This window comes from Squalius cephalus, assembly GCF_949319135.1.
Source record: "Squalius cephalus genome assembly, chromosome: 22".
In the NCBI taxonomy this organism is placed as follows: Eukaryota; Metazoa; Chordata; class Actinopteri; order Cypriniformes; family Leuciscidae; genus Squalius; species Squalius cephalus.
Genome location: NC_137143.1, coordinates 30,512,303 through 30,532,059, shown reverse-complemented (window position 1 = coordinate 30,532,059; position 19,757 = coordinate 30,512,303). Strand labels below are relative to the sequence as shown.

General features: G+C 34.5%; 1 protein-coding gene across 1 annotated transcript in view; it reads left to right on the top strand.

The window, feature by feature from the left end:
* Positions 1-19,757, top strand: part of megf6b (multiple EGF-like-domains 6b) — a 64,979-nt gene that overhangs the window by 4,051 nt on the left and 41,171 nt on the right. Inside the window, exon 4 of the mRNA XM_079857719.1 lies at positions 4,926-5,030. Within this exon, the coding sequence (XP_079713845.1) occupies positions 4,926-5,030 (105 nt within the window). The remainder of the gene's footprint in view (positions 1-4,925; positions 5,031-19,757) is intronic.

Here is a 19,757-nt window from a genome sequence, read left to right as displayed (position 1 = left end):
TGGAGCAGATGGGAATCCTTTGATAGGATTTTATAGGACGGTCGTAGTCTACACACCCTGAAGAAGAGTAGCCTATAGCTGTGGACCCTGTTACTCACAACTGAGCTTTTTTGGGGTAAAAAGAAGTTCAAAATACCTTTGCAGAGGTTTACTGTTAGCGATCATTCAGGAGAGGTGTTTAGATGAAGATGTTTATATGCATCTGATCTAAGGCCTGGTTTATGGTACTAAGATGGATTTTGGTTGATCGGATCACAAGTAAACGAGACAGACACATTCCCGTTTACTCCTGGTGTTTTAATCCGTCTCTTTTGTCCACTTTCGCCCACTTCTGTCCTGATTTCTTTGAGGGGTGGGTAAATGTATGGGGTTTTTCAGATCTTTTGACTTAATGGACGAAATAAGCTCACACAATTTACATATGAACGCACCCGGAGACGACGGACAAACATACAGAGAGCATCAGCTTTAGTTTCTGCTCTGACAGCCGCAAGACCAGCCGAACGCTGTGAGTGTGTGTTAGAGATCAGGAATGGTGAGCATGTTTTTCACTAACTCATTTGGCATGCATGAATATGAGGTTGAGAGAGTACAGTCCGTTCAGCTTGTACCGTCTAGAGTTTTGTGCATGACATGTTCAATGTTTTGTCGACTTGATGATCCTCGTTTTCATTGTCAAATCAAAGCTGGCGTCAAAGGTCCATTGGGTCTGTTGTTCTCATTTGGATAGTGAATCAAGGTTCCCAGAAGTGGTTTTGAGACTCAGGGTCACATTCGGTCAAAAGAGTTCCTCGTACCCAAAACCCCCCGAACTAAATCCTTCTCTAAAATCAAGTTAATCAAGTTAACATCCACTGATGGTTTTCATGGCGGACTCGTGGCGGCTCGAGTGGTCTCATGCCAGAATGACTGACAGTTGCATAACAGTTTATCCCGCAAGTTGTGATTTTCTCCGGGGTTTCATTACTAGAGCCGACACAATCCTCAAAGACGCCTTTGTCTGTCCGAGAAGGTGAAACGACTCATTATACCTGCGAGATTTAGGCCTCGTCCCTGATCCAGCTTTGGTTTGTTTTTAAACACGCTCAGCATGCATTCCTGTACACCGCTTAACGTATTTTCCTCTTCTCTGGAGGTATCTGTGGTCTTCAAACTGCACGCTTGGCTTTTATCTCTGCAACTTGAGACCTGGAAGCACTTTAAGAAATGGGACTAAACTAATCACTCCTTTTTCTGAGCCACTGAACATGGACAAAACATGAGTTGATGCACACACCAGAAATCCCGCCGTCTGACTGGCACACGTACTGGCGTCTGTCTTCACAACCTTTTCGTTCAGCGTGATCCACTGGCCGGCTGGGATGGACCATCCAGACGCTGTTAGATTTGTAGTGGCAGTAAAGTGTGTGGCAGTTTAGGTCTTGTTGAGGAGTTGAAAGGTCGTCTCCGAGGTGTTGCCGTCATACTGTGATTTGCTTGACAAAAGGAAGCGTGCAGTGATGCTTTTCTTCACTTAAATGCTAATTAGTCTAATGTAGCGGTTAGGGTTTTCTTCTTGACTCTGAAGCCTCCAGTCATCCAAGACTTTGAAGGTCTCGAAGATATTTCCGGTACTTTGGCTGTAATGACAAAGCTGACAAAACTCATTTACAGAAACTAAGTGGATTTATATTGTAATTTAAGTATCATTTGAATATTTATAGAAATATAATACATATATTTATGACAATATTTATTTAAAAGATAATAAATAATTAAAATAAATAAATTTCCATAATAAGATTTTCCATAAAAATCCATAATTGCAGAAGTTTAAATAACTGAATGTTCTTCAGGGTTTACACTTTTAATTACCATTGAATTAAATATTAGAAATTATATGTATGACAATATTTATTTAAAATAAGTAAATAAAATAATTATAAATAATTAAATAATTACATTTAAGTTTCAATAACTTAATGTTCTTTAGGATTTACAACTTTTCTAGTCTTTTGTTTTTAAGCAATTTTTACTCAATAGTACGTTTATTTTTATATTTTCAGTTTTAATTTTTTCATTTTGATTAGTTTTTTTTAAAACATTTCTAAATAGCTTTGATTTGATTTGATTTTCATTTTTATTTCATTTTAAGTAGTAGTTTTATTTATTTTTATTGCTTCAACTTCAGTTTATTTAATTTAATTGCCAAGTCAACATTTTTTATTTAATTTCATTTAATTTCATTTAATTTCATTTCATTTCATTTCATTTCATTTCATTTCATTTCATTTCATTTCATTCACATAATTTAATTACAGATGTTGACTTGCCAATTAAATAAATAAAATAGTAAAATTAATTTATAGAATATTGGAGAGTTTGACAACTCTACTGGTTCTCAAATGTTTGGTCTTAGGGCCCAGATTTTACACTGTGGTGACCCATACAGAACCGAAAATTGTTTATTGTACAAAAGCAAACACAAATGCTGTTTGAAACTCAAACATTAGAATTGGTTAATATAACCATGAACTGCACAGACACAACGTGCAAAATGATTAACCTGACATTGGCTGAGTGGATTTAGTACAGCGTAAACAGCAGCAAACACGCGCATTACAGTATTTATAGTGTGAGTGTCTGGTTTCGAAATGTCAGCTGAATTTTGATGGTTTGATGCTTTTGGGAGCCGATAATTCACTGCATAAAACAAACTGTGGTCAGCATACAAACCATATTGTTTATTCTTGTTACAAATGAGCATGTATTTAAAGTAGTCTGCGTAGTTGTGTGCTTGTCAAGGATGAGTGCATGTCACGCAACCTGTCAATGTCGGCGTCTGGATAACTTCTACAAAGTGATAATGACTTTGTGCCAAAATACTGCAGCGTTTGATTGGACACATGACATTTGGCTTCAAAATGAGTGTAATTTCTCCTCTCTTTTAAAAGTTAAAAAGATAACCAATTTTGCTATCCAAACAATGCACCATTTTTAATGCATTTCTAATTATTAGCATTTTGCATTGTTTTTCCCCGCTTGACCTGACTGTCTGCAAACCACCAGATGAAACTTCTTTGAAAAATCATTTTTGAGCTTTGCATCACTTTGCAGAACTGGAAGCCGTAGAATAACACACATTAAGGCTGCTTTCAGAGAATTGCTTTGGATTTATTTAGGACAAAGAAATTCTGTTTCTCATTCTAGTCTGTAAAACTTAATCTTGAAGCTAAATACAACTGGGCTCTTTTGGGGTACGCTAACCCCGTTCACTTCTTTGTTTCTCAAGTATACCAATTGACTCAATGACTTTTGATTCTTTTTTTTGTAGAAGTGCTTTGGTGCTTGAAGCGTGCTTCATGAGACTTCCTTCCACTTTAACAAAACCACTAAGGAGCAAAAGTCAGAGTTTGAACAGGAAAGTTGGGAGTAGAAAGTGGCCAGTTATTTTGACTGATGCTGACAAGGTGATCTGAAACAGAACTGGTAATAGTGGCAATAAGGAGTGAATGGAAGCAGGTCTTTGTTGCTGTAGACGGGAATGTCCTGAACAAGGACCAGGAATGTGCGTAACTAATGTCCTGGGTGGTCTGTCCACATGACCAACGATGCCTGTTGTTACAAAGACGGTTAATTGTCCATCCCAGAGGTAGAAATGCTGTTTCATGACCTGTTCTTTCAGATCTGCTGAGGTTTTGAAAGGGAATGTGTTAATATAAGGTGAAGCTCAGATAATCTCTCACAACAGCTCGTCTATACATGTGGATTTCAAGGTATTTCAGTGTTTATGAAGATTCATATCATGTTCTTTTGTCTTGATGAACATGAGTTCTAACACATTAATCTTTTTTGACATAATAATACAGCTAGCATGTTGGTCTGCTGGGATTCCCCATGCTCTTCCTCTCACATGCTTATATTATGGAATATTATGCACTTGTACTTTGCCAAAGGTTTATTCACATTAAGATATGTTAATGCTGCTCTATGTTTTGATCCTGACTTGTATTATTTGCTTTGGGTTCAGTAAAACCCCTTTTCACAATTATTAGTTTGTAAATGTTGAATGGAGTTTTGACGTGTATGCATGATTGCTTTGAATGCATGATGACAGGTCTTGCTATAAGATGTTTTTTTTTTGTGTGTGTGAAAATATAAGGGTTTTAAATTTGCTATATATTTTTCACATCATCATATGACAACATAAATTTACATATCAATGCTAACATGTTAGCTCATGTACTTCAGTGTTATTTTGCTATTATTTATAAACTATTATAGTATTATTAATATTTAGAAATGGCTTTTATTTTTGTCATTTTTATTAGATTTTAAAAACATTTTTTTATTGCTTTGATTTAATATTAAAAATGTTATGTCAGTTTTAGTAGTAGTTAAAAAAAAAAATAATTTGCTTCAACTTCAACTTAATTTTATTTTATTTAGTTGCCAAAGCAACATTTGTAATTTTTATTTAATTAATTAATTAATTAATTTTATTTTTATTTATTTTATATATTTTTTTTAATTAAAAAAAAAAAAAAAAAAAAAAAAATAAATAAATATATATATATATATATATATATATATATATATTTTTTTTTTTTTTTTTTTTTTTTTTTAATCAGTAAAATTACTGATTTTTTTTTAATCAGTAATTATTACAGTAATTATTTTCAGTTTTAGTTCAATAACAACACTAATGTACTCGTGTTGGTGATGTGGGTTTGAAACTGTCCCTGAAAGTTAATCTAAGATTGTCCGACAACTGGCAGACGTGATGTACTGTCTATTTTATTTGCAAGGGTTTGGTGTTCTGATCTCAGCTTTGCACACTTCAGGTGTGTGTTTTCTTCAGGTGTTGACAGTAAAGCAGAAACACTTGATGAAACGGCATGTTCTAATGTCATGTGACCAGCATCTCTCTCTCTCGTCTCTCACAGCTGTTTGCAGTTATGGCGTGTGCTTTAATGGAGGTCGCTGTAGAGAAGCTTCTGCTCAACTCTGTGACTGTCCGGCCGGCTTCAGTGGTCCGAGCTGCCAGTACGGTGAGTCCAAACGGACCCAACAGTTTCTTAAAGGGTACATAACATGCACAGTTTCACCTAATCTCATGTTAATCTTGAGTACCTATAGAGTAGTAGTGCATCCTTAATATCTCAAAAAAGTGTTTAGTTTTATTATATTTAGAAAAGAAAAATACAGCTTTCCGATTCTCTCCGGAAAAAGCCGAGGTCCTGGAGGCGGAGCTATAGAGTCAAGCGGTAGTGCTTGATTTCCAGCAAAAGACAGAAATCTGATCCAGTTGTACTTACATGAATGGGGTCTTTTATCACTGGGACCGCTCCACGTTTTAATAGCAAACGATTTGCAAATCCAGCGTCGACCTGAGCCTTGTTAATAAAACATTCGTCACTGAAACGACCAGAACACATAACCGCACTTCCTACACTCCGTTGCTGCCCCGGAAAAACAAACGGCATCCACTGTTCCTGTAACACTGGGTTCTTTGGAAAACTGAACACGGTAAGCTTTCCCTCACATCCAAAAACACACTTTTTTGGAGACATTCTTGAACAAATCCTATGCAGCGCTGGCTGCCGATGATTTCCTGTTGAAGCGCGTTGATGTGCGCGGTCTCGCTCTCCTCTAGTCGACGTGCTCGCGGGCGAGCTTTTCCGAGAGAAATGCTCATATAAGGAGTTGCACTCTGATCTACGTCATTAGATCCACGATCTAAAAAAAACCAGCCGAAACTTGTACCAACCCGGAAGTAAGATTTTCAGCATAGAAATTCTCCGTTATTCGTCCAAAATATTTTTTTAAAACTTTGCCCATGTTTAGCATGAGAATCTATCTCTTTAACACTGTAAACAACTCTGAATACATGAAACACCATTGTACCCCCCCTTTAATCTCTTTTAGATTCCCATGACTTTTTGAGAAAATATTAAATGGGGTCAGCTGATATTAAAGGGGTAATTCACCACTGGCAAAATGGGCTTTCAGTAAAACCTGGCTGTATATGTGGTAGAAAGGTGAATTGTTTTTTGGAATCGTTACTACCTGACTAGAGAAAACAGAGAAAATCTGCTCTTGTCTTCCATTTTGCTAAATAGGTAGGAAAACTACAACACCCATAATGCACTGGGCATGCTGTCATCCAAGGCCACGCCCAGTCTGCTCCTATTGGATAGGCTTGACCAGAGTCAAATACTGCCTTGCTTGAGTAGAAAATACTTCTTAGCAAACTTTTGGTCACAATAGTGTCGACTTGAATTGTTCCTGGGTGCAAGAATATAAAGAGTAGACGTTTAGCAGGAGTGAGTTATTTTCGGGAAGGATCCAGAGCTGTCGAATAGAAACATGCGGAAGTACAATCTGTAGTTTTCACGAAAGCCCTTGAACTGTCAAAAGTCTGCCGGATTATGTGTTTTGCGTCATCCGACAAACTTTTGCTGACAAATAAACGGGAATTTTTCAGTCCTGGAAACATGGAGACAGACTAAACTTTGTGCGTTTTTACTACTGACACTGTATCAATACAAACCGGGTTGAAATTTGTCAAACTTACACTTTAATACTTACACTTACGCTGTTGAGATAGATCACATGTGAATAAGAAAAGGACATGAAGCATTCTTCCACAGTCGGTTATTAGTAGTTCTTGCATGTGCACGGCATTTTAGAAAATATAAAGTGTTGTTATAATGATTTTGACAGCATTTCCTTTTGAATAAATGCGAGTCTCCCCCCAACAGAGTGTTTTCTCTGGCTGTTTGAGTCTCTAATGTTGCGAGCCAAGTATTTTATCTGCATGGGCAGTTGTAGCCAGTGAGAGAGGATGCTAATAATGGAGGATGTTGTTTTTTGGTGATAATATACACACGACAGGAAATTCTTCACAAATCTTGCCCTACTTTTTCAGTTGCTGTGGTCTCCTCTGTGTCTCGTGGAGTGATAACAGACGCTGGTTTTGCACTATGATCAAGAGTAATCCGAGAGCGCTTGTGTCTCAAAGTGTTGCGGACAGATTCAATTAATTCCGCAGCTTTCAGCGACATCGTGAGCGCCTAAGATGTTGCAGCTTGCGTGTTGAAGTAGCGTGACCTGATGGCTTTCGTCTGCTGTTTTCTGTTTGGTTTTTAAATCTGTTTGCCTCAACCAGCCATGTCTTCAGGACAGAGACTCAGATGTGCACAGCTGGGAACCATTGGTCATTTATTCTGGACAGTTCCTTATGTGTGTTGTTAAGAGTGATGCTGATTGAGTCGGTCGGCATGCACAAACACGTATGAAAACACTAACAGCCACAATCTATCACAGGAAAGCATAATGGCCTGTTTACCTGGAAAATATGGGTGAATCTCACGAAACCTGTCACGAACATGTCCTGGTCATATTTCATCACAAAATCAAAATAATAGGCAAGAATAGTTATAGATTAAGAATATAATCAGAGTTTAGCCATTGGAAATATTTATTTATTTATTTATGCATTAAATATATGTTGTTGTATAACAATTATACAACACTATTTATTATATAATATATATATTTTTTAAAATTCATGCATTATGACATTTTTTTCACTTTCATGAATTTCATTATTTTTATTTGTTTTCATGTCAATATAAATAATCATGAAAATATGGGTGAATCTCACGAAACCTGCCAAGAACATGTCCTGGTCATATTTCATCACAAAATCAAAATAAAAAAGTAATTTATGTTAGCCTATAATTGTTAAAATAATATAATCATGTTTAATCGTGTTTAGCCATTGGAAATATTTTATTTTATTCATGTATGCTGCACATTTATTTATTTCTGCATGAAATTTATGTTATTGCATAAAACTTATAAAACATTATTTATTATATAATATTTTTAACAACATTTTTCATGCATTATTATGACATTTTTTTCACTTTCATGAATTTCATTATTTTAATTTGTTTTCATATTAATAAATATAATGCATAAAAGATATGTTATTTTATAAAATTATACAACCTTATATATTGTATAATATTTTTCAATGCATTATTATTATATTTCTTCACTTTTAATACATGCATAATAATTTATTTAATTGTATTAATTGTTGCATTAATAATAATAATAATAATAATGCATGAAAGATATGTTTTTGGATAAAAATGATACAACCCTATATATTGTATATTATTTTTAAAACAATATATTGCCTGCATTATTCATAATGTAATAATGTAATATTATATTCATATAATATTACTTTTGATATTACTACACTACCGGTCAAAAGTTTTAGATCAGTTAGATTTTTAATGTTTTTAAAAGAAGTATCTTCTGCTCACCAAGGCTGCATTTATTTGATTAAAAATACAAACAAAAACAGTAATATTGTGAAATATTATTACAATTTAAAACAGCTGTTTTCTATGTGAATATATTGTAAAGTGTAATTTATTCATGTGATCAAAGCTGAATTTTCAGCATCATTACTCCAGTCTTCAGTGTCACATGATCCTTCAGAAATCACTCTAATATGATGATTTGATGCTCAAGAAACATTTATGATTATTATCAATATTGAAAACAGTTTTTTACATTTTTATTTCATGATGATATGATGAATAGAAAGTTCAAAAGAACAGCATTATCTGAAATCTTTTGTGACATTAAACACAACCCTTCAAAAGTCTGGGGTCAGTAAGAATTTTTTTTTTTTTTTTTTGGGGGGGGAAATAAATAAATTAAATCAATACTTTTATTCATCAAGGATGAGTTAAACTGATCAAAATGTATAATGTTAGAACACATTCTATTTTAAATAAATGCTGTTCTTTTGAACTTTCTATTCATCAAATAATTTTGAAAAAAGAATTGTACACTGATTTCAACATTGATAATAATCAGAAATGTTTCTTGAGCATCAAATCATATTAGAGTGATTTCTGAAGGATCATGAGACACTGAAGACTGGAGTAATGATGCTGAAAATTCAGCTTTGATCACAGGAATAAATCACAGTTTAAAATATATTAAAATAGAAAACAGTCATTTTAAATTGTCATAATATTTCACAATAATACTGTTTTTTTTATTGTTTTTTATCAAATAAATGCAGCCTTGGTGAGCAGAAGATACTTCTTCTAAAAACATAAAAAATCTTACTGATCTAAAGATTTTGACCATACACACATATACATATACAGCATATTTAAAATTATACTATTTATTATTATTATTATTAGGACAATAGAATACCCAACATATTCCCTATGAAGTAAAAAAAATACGAGAGTCATCATGATACTACTTATCATTATACTTTATCTGTTGTAGCATAACACATGCTTACAGTATCAGGACAACCATAGAACACAAACATCTGTACGAGCCTCTGAGAAACCTCTCTGAGAAACCTCTGGATCCATCAGTGAATCAAATGTCACACTGAGAGAAGCTGTTTGCGGCACATCTGCCTTGCGGATGAAAGTCTTTGTGAGTCGACGAAGGAAAATCCACAGCTGGCGGATGATTTTTGTCAGATCAAGTCAGTGATTGTTTATGATCCCCTGACAGCGACCCATGATGACTCTGGTGAAGCAGGCGATGATGTTTGACATGTTGTGCTTTCAGCACGTAATGGACAAATGTGTCACGGCGTGGAGAATCTTTACCTCTGTTTGAGATTCACGTTCCCCTGTGGCGAGGATCACTGTATTCTCAGTTTCACCTGTCATCACCAGAGAAAAGCAGCTTTTGAAAGCTCTTCAAGCTCTCATAGACCTATTAATCTGAGTTAAACACCTGATGTGAAGCTGAAGTTTAAAAAGAGACTAATACAATACTAATACCTTTGCATTTGCCAAGTTCAGGAGCTTTAAAAAGAGCTTATTTGTGTTGTATTAGTCTCTTTTTAAAGCTACTGAACTTGGCAAATGCAAAGGTAACTAATCAAAACATGTCAAAAATGATTTTGCAGTAGTTGGAGAATTTTTTGCATATGGAAAACATGCAGTTCATGGATTTCTATAGAATCGGACAGCTTGGATAAAGAATAAAAGTTTGCATATGCAGATAAATCTCAGATTTCAGGAAAATTGGATATGCACACAATTCTGTCGTAGTCACATGTTTGTTATATTCCTGTCAGTTCAGCGTTTCAGGGTCCGTATTGAAAGGTCTCTTTCATTCTGGAATAATTGTGTCTCTTTCTTTTGATAAAACAATGATTTCTGGGCCGTGAGCTCATGTCTTGGCGCAGGCGGAGGTCAGAACATGCCAGACTGCTCCGTCAGGCTCAGAGTCTGCTCGTGGGGTTCTTCTGGACTCCTGTTGTGACTGTAACATTTCGGACATCAATCCTGGATGGAATGCCAAAATCTGATTTCACAGAACATACTGTATGATATATATATATTAATTTATATTTAAGATTTTATTTAGAATAAAAATAATTATTTGATGATTAATTGAATTCATATGTACAAGCAAAACATATAAATATCATAAATTATAATGAACATTACTATATACAATTATTAGATGATTAATTCATTAAAATATTTTTAAATTAAATATATTTAAATTTTTATAATTATAATAAATTATATGTAATATATCATTACCAATATATACTTCTAATTTATATTTATCATGTTATTTAGAATAATAATAATTATTAGATGATTAATTTAATTCATAGGCTATATACAAGTAAAATATTTAAATATCATACATTATAATTAATATTACTATGTACAATTATTAATTAATGTAATTATTAAAACGTAATTTTATATGATTATATTTAGTATAATGTTTATGTAGCTACTAGTAATAATGTGTTTTATACAATTTTTTTGATTAATTATATATATATATATAACAAGAAATATTATAACTTATTATTACATACATTTATCATTTATTTATAATTTATATAACACAAATTTGTATTAATTATACTAATAAGTGTATGATTAATTTAATTAATATATATACCATATATTTTCTATAATAATTACATTATTATTATTATTATAAATACAATTATTAGATTATTCTTTTTTATTATTTATTATTATAATTAATTATTATTATATAAATAAAAATATAATAATATTAAGTGTGTTTATATATATATATATATATATATATATATATATATATATATATATATATATATATATATATATATATATATATATATATATATAAAATAATGTTTAATTATGAATTATTTTAAAAATGAGTCGAATCCTTTGAGTTGTCACTTCTTTTGAGTTCACACTCACATCTCTATGAGGGTCAGAGGTCAGAGGTCAGAGTGTCTCGTTCTCTGTCCGCTGCAGGGCGTCTGTGGATCTCGCGGTGTTGAACTCGTGTAGTTGATGCTAATGGAGGGGGACGTCTGTGATTGCAGGAGGGTCAGGTTTATAGCAGGTCATGCAAGTCATCAACTGTGACCTTGAGCTATTAATACAGACCTGTCCGTGCACTTTAACCTCTGCTGGACACAGGCTTACTCTGCTTGAGCTGACTATGAGCTGCTATAGAGACCTCGTTTCAGATTTTCAGGCCAAATTGAAAAGTTTCCTTCTTGAATAAGGCAATCTCAGAATTCACTGTGGGTGAAAAGAGCCAGATGGATCTGAGGGAAATATATACTAAAAGATTTTTTAAAGTCTCTTTTATGTTCAACAAGGCTGCAATTATTTGATTAAAAATACTGTAATATTGTGAAATATTATTATAATTTAAAAGAACTGTTTTCCGTTCTGCATATATTTTCAAATGTAATTTCTTCCTGTGATGCAAAGCTGAATTTTTACTCCAGTCTTCAGTGTCACACGATCCTTCAGAAATCATTCTAATATGATGATTTGCTGATTATTATCACAGTTGGAAATGATGTTGACTGGCACAGTTTTGGAACAGAATCTTAGATTAGTGTATTAGATTAGTGAATTGCAAGGTTTATACAGACATGAAAAACAGGGAAATATCAGAGAATAAAACTGTGTTTTAATGTTTATTTCATGACTGGATGTTGAATCTGCAACACTGAGGTCATTTTGGGCTTGAAAAGAAATAACTAAAAGTTAATTAGATCAGTTTTTAGACAAAAATAAATGAGATTTTCCTCAGTTTATGGAATTCATGAGTTGGTCATTTTCTAATTGTACATGAGAGTTATGACTCATATCTCAGTTTTTAGCTCTGATCAGAAGAGGCTTCTCTAAGTTACGTCTTCTAGTTGGCTTGTGTTTCCTGATGGAATCCAAACTTTGGCTGTTGAAGAAACAAGCTACTTGCTTATGGAGACCGGATTAGACAAGGAAACCCCAGGGACTCAGTGGAAAAGGCTTTTATCAAGAGTTTAGCACATAGTTCAGACAAGAACAATATGCAGGAATGATAAATATTCTTAAGTTTCTCGGAATGCAACGGTGACGACAGTGTGTTTGTGGAAATGAAGCTAAACCATTAGAGAAGAGAGTTGATAGTTGAAGAGGAGTCAGTCAGTTATCTGAGGTAATGAACACAAGCAGGCGTTGAACTTACAGGTTTATGAATGATAAAGACGGGGTATATACAGTATATATTGTGTCATGATGCTGAAAACATGAAGGAATCGTGTTTTTGTTTGTTGCATGTTTTTAATTTTTATTTATTTTGTGCATTGCAGGGTTATTATAGTCACATAGCTTGAAATAAGGTAAATTAAATTGAAATAAAAAGTTATAGTTTATTCAGTTATAGTTGCCAAAGCAACATTTTCTCATTTAACTTAATGTAATAAAAATAACTAAAAGGAAAACTGATTTTAAATAAAAAATATAGACAAAAAAAAAAAAAAAACACATCAAAATTACTAAAACTTTAAAAATTACAATGAATATAAAATATTAATAAAAACTAATAGCATCTCAATTATACTAAAATAACACTGATTCATGGATTTCATGGGAAAAAATCATTTTAATTGTTGGACAGTGAGCTTTTTTCAATTTTTTTTAATCAAATTTGAAATTAAATTGTGTTACACTGGTAAAACTTTCCTCACAAAGATGAAACTTTAAATTATATTATTGTGTAATAACCAATTATAACTTTAAGTTGCTTAATCATTTGAAATCAGTGAGGTTTTGAATTATTCCTCACATATTTGAGTGAGAATCTGTAAAACATGTATCATATGAGCAGAATTATTTACTGGGTAAATTCTGTTATTAAGTAGATAACGACATTTAATTGCATGCAAAAAAAAAAAAATTACACTAATTTATTCTGCTAATGTTTCATGAATGAAGCCTATTGACTCACTGAATCAACTTTGAATCGGTTGATTTGCACGAATGAACTGAGTCATAAATATGACTATGAAGGTGTTTAATTGCATGCATAGTAGAAATCTGTAGTTACTGTAAGTTAGTAGTTTTAGTTTGTTACACTACACTACTGATTACTAATATTCCGTAGGAATGACTTCACTCAACTTTACGGGTCACTGCCGTTGCTTTGTATGCTTCATTAATCAGCCCGTCTTCAGGCTATTAAAGTGGACATAAATTAAATCTATAATCCAAGTGAATTGCTCGGCTAATGTCTCCTTTCACATCCTGTGTGCTGAGCTTTATTTAAGTTCGTTTAATGGGCCATTAGCTCAAGGCCAGTCACCTTTGTGCTGAACATGTCCTCAGGCCTCTTCTGGTTTAATGGAATGTAAAACACGATGGTGAACTTGTGGCCGCAGGACTTTTTACGCCTCAATAATGTAAAGGTTTTCAAAGACTGAATGAAAACTAGAAGTCACACAACTTCTGTTTAAACCTCAGATTCCTTGTTTTTATTTTTGATTTGATTTGATGTTCTTAGAGTCAGATGCATTTGAAATGGTTTTGGTTGTGTTCTAGTTTACTGAACATAAGTGGTGAAACTCACCGTGACCTGATCCTTGTTACCAGGCCTGTAGTGTTGTAGTAGTAACTCATCCACGTGGCTTTACGGTAATTGAGCTACAGTTTCTCCATGGTCACGACTCTCTCGTATCTGTAAAACGTGTTTAACATTGCATATGCTCCATCATGATGATTGGTGTGTAATTCGGCCGATGGATCTGTGAAATATCACTCTAAAATAGTTGGCAGAGTAGATTCAACGTTCTGGTTAAAAAACAATCATATGAAAACCATTGCCTGAAATTTGATTGAAATTCGCTTTACGTTTTGATGTCAACTTGACACTTCGTCAGAGACGTTTATCTGCCACACACACGTTTTATCCTTTTTTACAGTTTTTCCAGTCATTGCACATCTGTTTGAGCTGCCTTTTCCGGAGATCTGGGAACGTTACCCAGCACGTGTAATATAATGATGTCACACTGCATAATTCCAATGGAAAATCCACCTTTAAGCAGACTGACTCACTCGGTGACATTCCCGTCGCATTCGCCACATTGTGTGTTGCAAGGAATTAATCAGTTATTAAAAAGTCTGGTTAGTGTGCAGCGTTCCATGACCCGGAAAATTCTCCACGGGTGAAGCGGCCACAGCCGGACAATAGAGGCGAGCGTGAATAGATCGTCCTGATACGCCGAGTCCTCTGCTGCACTTTCTCACAGTCTGTCATTAGAAGTCTCCCTCCTCCACTTGTTTTTTTTTTTTTTTAAATATCTTTCTCATTCTTAAACTAAGTTTTCCCCAAAATGAAAAATTGTGAAAAATTATGTCACGTTTTTATTTTTGGGTCATTTTTAAGGGTCAATCTTATGAAACCTGTCAAGTTTAGTTCTTATTTCAACCCCAAATCAAAATATATACATGGGAAAAGTAAATAATATTTTTCCTTGCCTTGAAATTTTTTAAGACAATTAATAAGATTTTTATTGAATTCTGATAACTATAATGCAAATAATCTTGAAAAAAGTTTTTTGATAGTTACATTTGTTCTATTACAATGATCATCACTATTGAGAAGTATTGTAATTGTAATAATGAAAAATGGGAAAATAAATAGTCTTTAAAATAATGTAATGAAAAACCCCTGAAAGGGCCTGATTTTCTTAATCTAACATACATACTGTAAAATCTTATTTAAATTTTCTGATTTTGGGCTGAAATAAGACCTGGGCATGTTTTCATGTGATTTAACCTTTTATATATATATATATATATATAATATATATATTCTCAATTTTTTCAAAGTCTTGATTATGGTTTTGGGCTCTACTAGAATAGGTATATATGCTTGAATGTTCAAAAACACATTATTTTCCCCATATTCTCCATTGTTGCAGCTCCTCTCTTCCCAGTCTGCCAGTAACGCTCTGTTTAGTTCCTGTCTCTATGAAGCCCCTCCTTCTGAAAAGCACACTGTGCTCTGATTGGTTGGCTGGACTGTGTTGTGATTGGTCAAGTGCTTCGAGTGTGTTTGGGAAATGCCCCGCCCCTTACCATAACCGCCAGTTTAACACACTACTAACTAACTCAACCAGGCTCCGCCCCTTTATTCTGCGTATTAATTATTTAAATGAGGAATATTGTGACGTGTTTGTCCCCGGAAGAAAACTCAAGACTAGGGAGTTCAGAAACACTTGACACTGATATAGAGAACAACTTCTGCTCGAGGGACTTTGTGCTTTGTAACTTTGCAGAGCTTCTTCATGCTCATACAGCAACATTACACACTAAAGAAAGCTGAAAATGAATCAAAGCGTATAGGACCCCTTTAAAATAACTCATGGTATCAGAGAGACCAGTGTGACTCTCTCATTACTGCCACTGTAAACCTGCCTCTGGATAATCCCGCAATCCCTGTTTCCTGTCTGGCTTCTTCCTGTTTGTTTCCTTATTTTGCTGCCAGGAGAGAATATATATAGCCTGGGTCTTTAAAGTTTCCTGGTGCTGAAAACCTCCAGTCAGAATGAGTTTTCTTAATCGTGTTTGTGCGTTTCTCTTGCTGGAGTTTGATTCCTTAATCTTTCCTAATTGAGCTGAAATTCCAGAACTGCGTTGGACCGATGAAAGCTCCATCATGGTCACTCTGTGTCCCGGACGTCTGCATGAAGACTTGAAGGTGACAGCGATCCAGCTGTCTTTACCGCGCTGACAGACAGAGAGCCTTCATTCTGTGATGCTGGACACCAAAACAATATTCATGCGTTAGGATTCTTATTTTGAGTGTCATTTCTCAGTTTAAACACACAATGGCATTCACAACCCATGCTACCTCTATAATGGGATGTTATAAAGTGAGGAAATAAGGAAATAAAGTAGTATAGGGTTTGGTTTTATGCATCAGGAATTGACTGGATTGTGAAAAGTTGACATTTCCTTTACTTGAAGATTTGTTTTTGTAATTAATGGCTAAATAGTGATGGCGTTTGGTGAACGTGTGGCCTAGATGACGTTTTTTGTGGGGGAAATAATAATGTGCACTGATAAATCACTCACAATAAGACTACAGTACTTAGTACTTAGGCTACGTTCACACTGCAGGGCTTAATGCTTAATTCCGATTTTTTGAAAAAAAATGATTTTTTTGCAAGGCCGTTCACATTTCCAATTAAATGCGACCTTTGTGATCTCCTGTGTGAACGTGAAATGACCCAGAAGTGACCCGCATGCGCAGAAGAGTACTCAACGGTCAACGACGTCACTTGTTGTTTGCGGAAGTAGCTAAACTTGAACTAACTGTGATTCCCTCACACACACACACACACACACGAGCGCACGCAGCGACCGTTACACAAGAGCCAGACAGCAGCCGCTGACCTATCTAATATCAGATTCAGGACAAATAAGTTAACATAACGTGTATATATAATGGCCGTGGTTTTTTTTTTTTTTTTAATTAACGGGCTCGTCGAGGTCGACCCGTTCGGCAGATTTACCTCAGCTCGACGAATATGCAGTCCGTTTTCAAACCGACGACTACAGAATTATGACGTTTTTCGCGTATCAATGACGTGCGGGTCGGATACATGCGACCTGGCCGTTCAGACTGAAGTCGCATTTCAAAAGATCGGATATGTATCGGATTTGGGACCACATACCCAAGTGGCCTGGGTCGCATTTGAAAAGATCGGATCTGTGTCGTTCAGACTGTCATGAAAAGATCAAATACAGGTCGCATAGGGGCAAAAAAATCGGAATTGGGTCGTTTCAGCCTGCAGTGTGAACGTAGCCTTAGAGTCCATTTTGATTTCGTTAACTTCAAGTATATGCATTTAATATGTTTAATATCAGTATATGCATTTAATGTGTTTAATATCAGTATATGCAGTTAATATGTTTAATATCAGTATATGCATTTAATATGTTGAATATCAGTATATGCAGTTAATATGTTTAATATGCAGTATATGCAGTTAATGTTTAATATCAGTATGTGCATTTAATATGTTTAATATGCAGTATATGCAGTTAATATGTTTAATATCAGTATATGCAGTTAATATGTTTAATATGCAATATATGCATTTAATATGTTTAATATGCAATATATGCAGTTAATATGTTTAATATCAGTATATGCAGTTAATATGTTGAATATCAGTATATGCAGTTAATATGTTTAATATCAGTATATGCAGTTAATATGTTTTATATGCAGTTAATATGTTTAATATGCAATATATGCATTTAATATGTTTAATATCAGTATATGCAGTTAATATGTTTAATATGCAATATATGCATTTAATATGTTTAATATGCAATATATGCAGTTAATATGTTTAATATCAGTATATGCAGTTAATATGTTGAATATCAGTATATGCAGTTAATATGTTTAATATCAGTATATGCAGTTAATATGTTTAATATGCAGTATATGCAGTTAATATGTTTAATATGCAGTTAATATGTTTAATATCAGTATATGCAGTTAATATGTTTAATATCAGTATATGCAGTTAATATGTTTAATATCAGTATATGCAGTAGGCAGTTAACATCTTTAATATCTTCTTTTTATTCTCTGTGAGACATGACGTGTGATGTTTGAGTGTGTATCACTGTGTGTCCTGGAGCTCTGACAGGTCGAGATGTGATCACAGCACTACACACTCATGCAGAGACCTTGATCTGCACCTGCATTACTCACGAGTCGAGTCAAAGCCATTATATGTTTCCATACAAAGCTGTGAATTTCACTTATGTGACATTTGCCAATTACATTTGCGAATGAAGCAAATGTTCATCCAGTCAGTCGAAGAGAACAAAATCGTCACTTCCTGATAAACTGGCGATAAATAATACTAAGAAAAATGAAAGTAAAATAACATCTTATTTATTGAAATCAATATCACATTTATAATATCACAAAAACAGCACTCGTGTGATGTTGCGCTCGTTACTGTGTGATGTTGCTTAACTATATCATGATAAAAATATGAGACAAAAGGGATTTTTTTCCCCCTGATATCTTGAATTTTAGTCGAATTCTAACAACAATATGAAATGTAGATGACATGAGTATGTCTGGGGCGAGGCGGGTGCATTACATGCTATTTTATGCATAAAACACATGTATTGCATGCATAATTTTAACACGTTATTTTTTGCTGCGTTACATGCTTTAATAATTTTTTCACATAACTAATTCATTAAGTCGACAGCCCTAATATATTCTATAGCAAAGTAGACAGCGAGTCACTTTGCACATTCCCTAGTCATAGTTAACTCACGTGATCCACGTACACCGAGTAGCTCATGCAGAAATTAGGCAGTAATTTGGACATTCCTCGTATCCCTGCAGGCTCCAACACAACATTCCCAAGTCCGTCAGGCCCGAACAGGTAGCCCTCAGGTTAAAGATCAGCCCTGCGGGGTTTGGGGAACATATTTTGTCTCTTGTTAACACCAGGAGCTTTGTAAACCAGACGGGATTGAGAGCAAACGAAAACAAATCTTTTGTCTGGATGTCAACGTTTATTTGGAGCTGCTTTGAAAAGACATCAACCCAGACTGAGACCATTAGAGACCCAGAGAAAGAAGCACTGGGATGTGTGGCGTCTGGTTGAGCTTAGTCTTTTCAAAGCATCCTCGGAGCAAATCTGCTCGGCTGTTAAGTCTCTCACGAATGCGGTGGGCATCCAACTGAGACGGGGCTGTCGGGAAATGCACTGTAATTCGCTCTCTCGCACTAGTGTGTGTACATACAGTGCGGATCTGACCACACATTTCACACAAACACACACACATCAATGCACAAAGCCAGATCCTCCGGGTTGACGGGGTCAGGAGGTCGTCTAATTAGGTTTGAAAAACGTCAAAGCATCATTAACAGAACTGACACAAATTCTGAGTGTCATAAGATTCCTTAACCATAAAACAAGGAGCACTTCCATAGATGTGCTCAGAGGGCGTTTGGTCTTCTTAAAAAGTCATTTTCAGATTATTTTCAGCCTTTTAGACACATTTGAGTTTAGACCTCTGAAACATCATGTTGAAAACTTTTCAGAGGTCTAAACCCCCCTTATAGCTGCTCAAATGTGTCCAAAAGGCTGAAAATAATCTGGAAAGGTCTTTTTCTGTCGAATTCTGTCTGTCCTCAAAGTGTCTGTTCAGAGTTGAACGTGTCTTGTCAACACACACCTTGGGAAGAAGAATTGAGTAAAAACAAAACACAGCTGTTCCAAAGACTGATATGTGAGGAATTCGAATGGTTTTTGTCTAGTTGAACTCATTGCAAAAAATTCTCTGGAAAGGTTTAGTGATTTTTGAGTTTATAAAATAATCGCTCAGAGATAGTGTTTGTATAATCCGTCA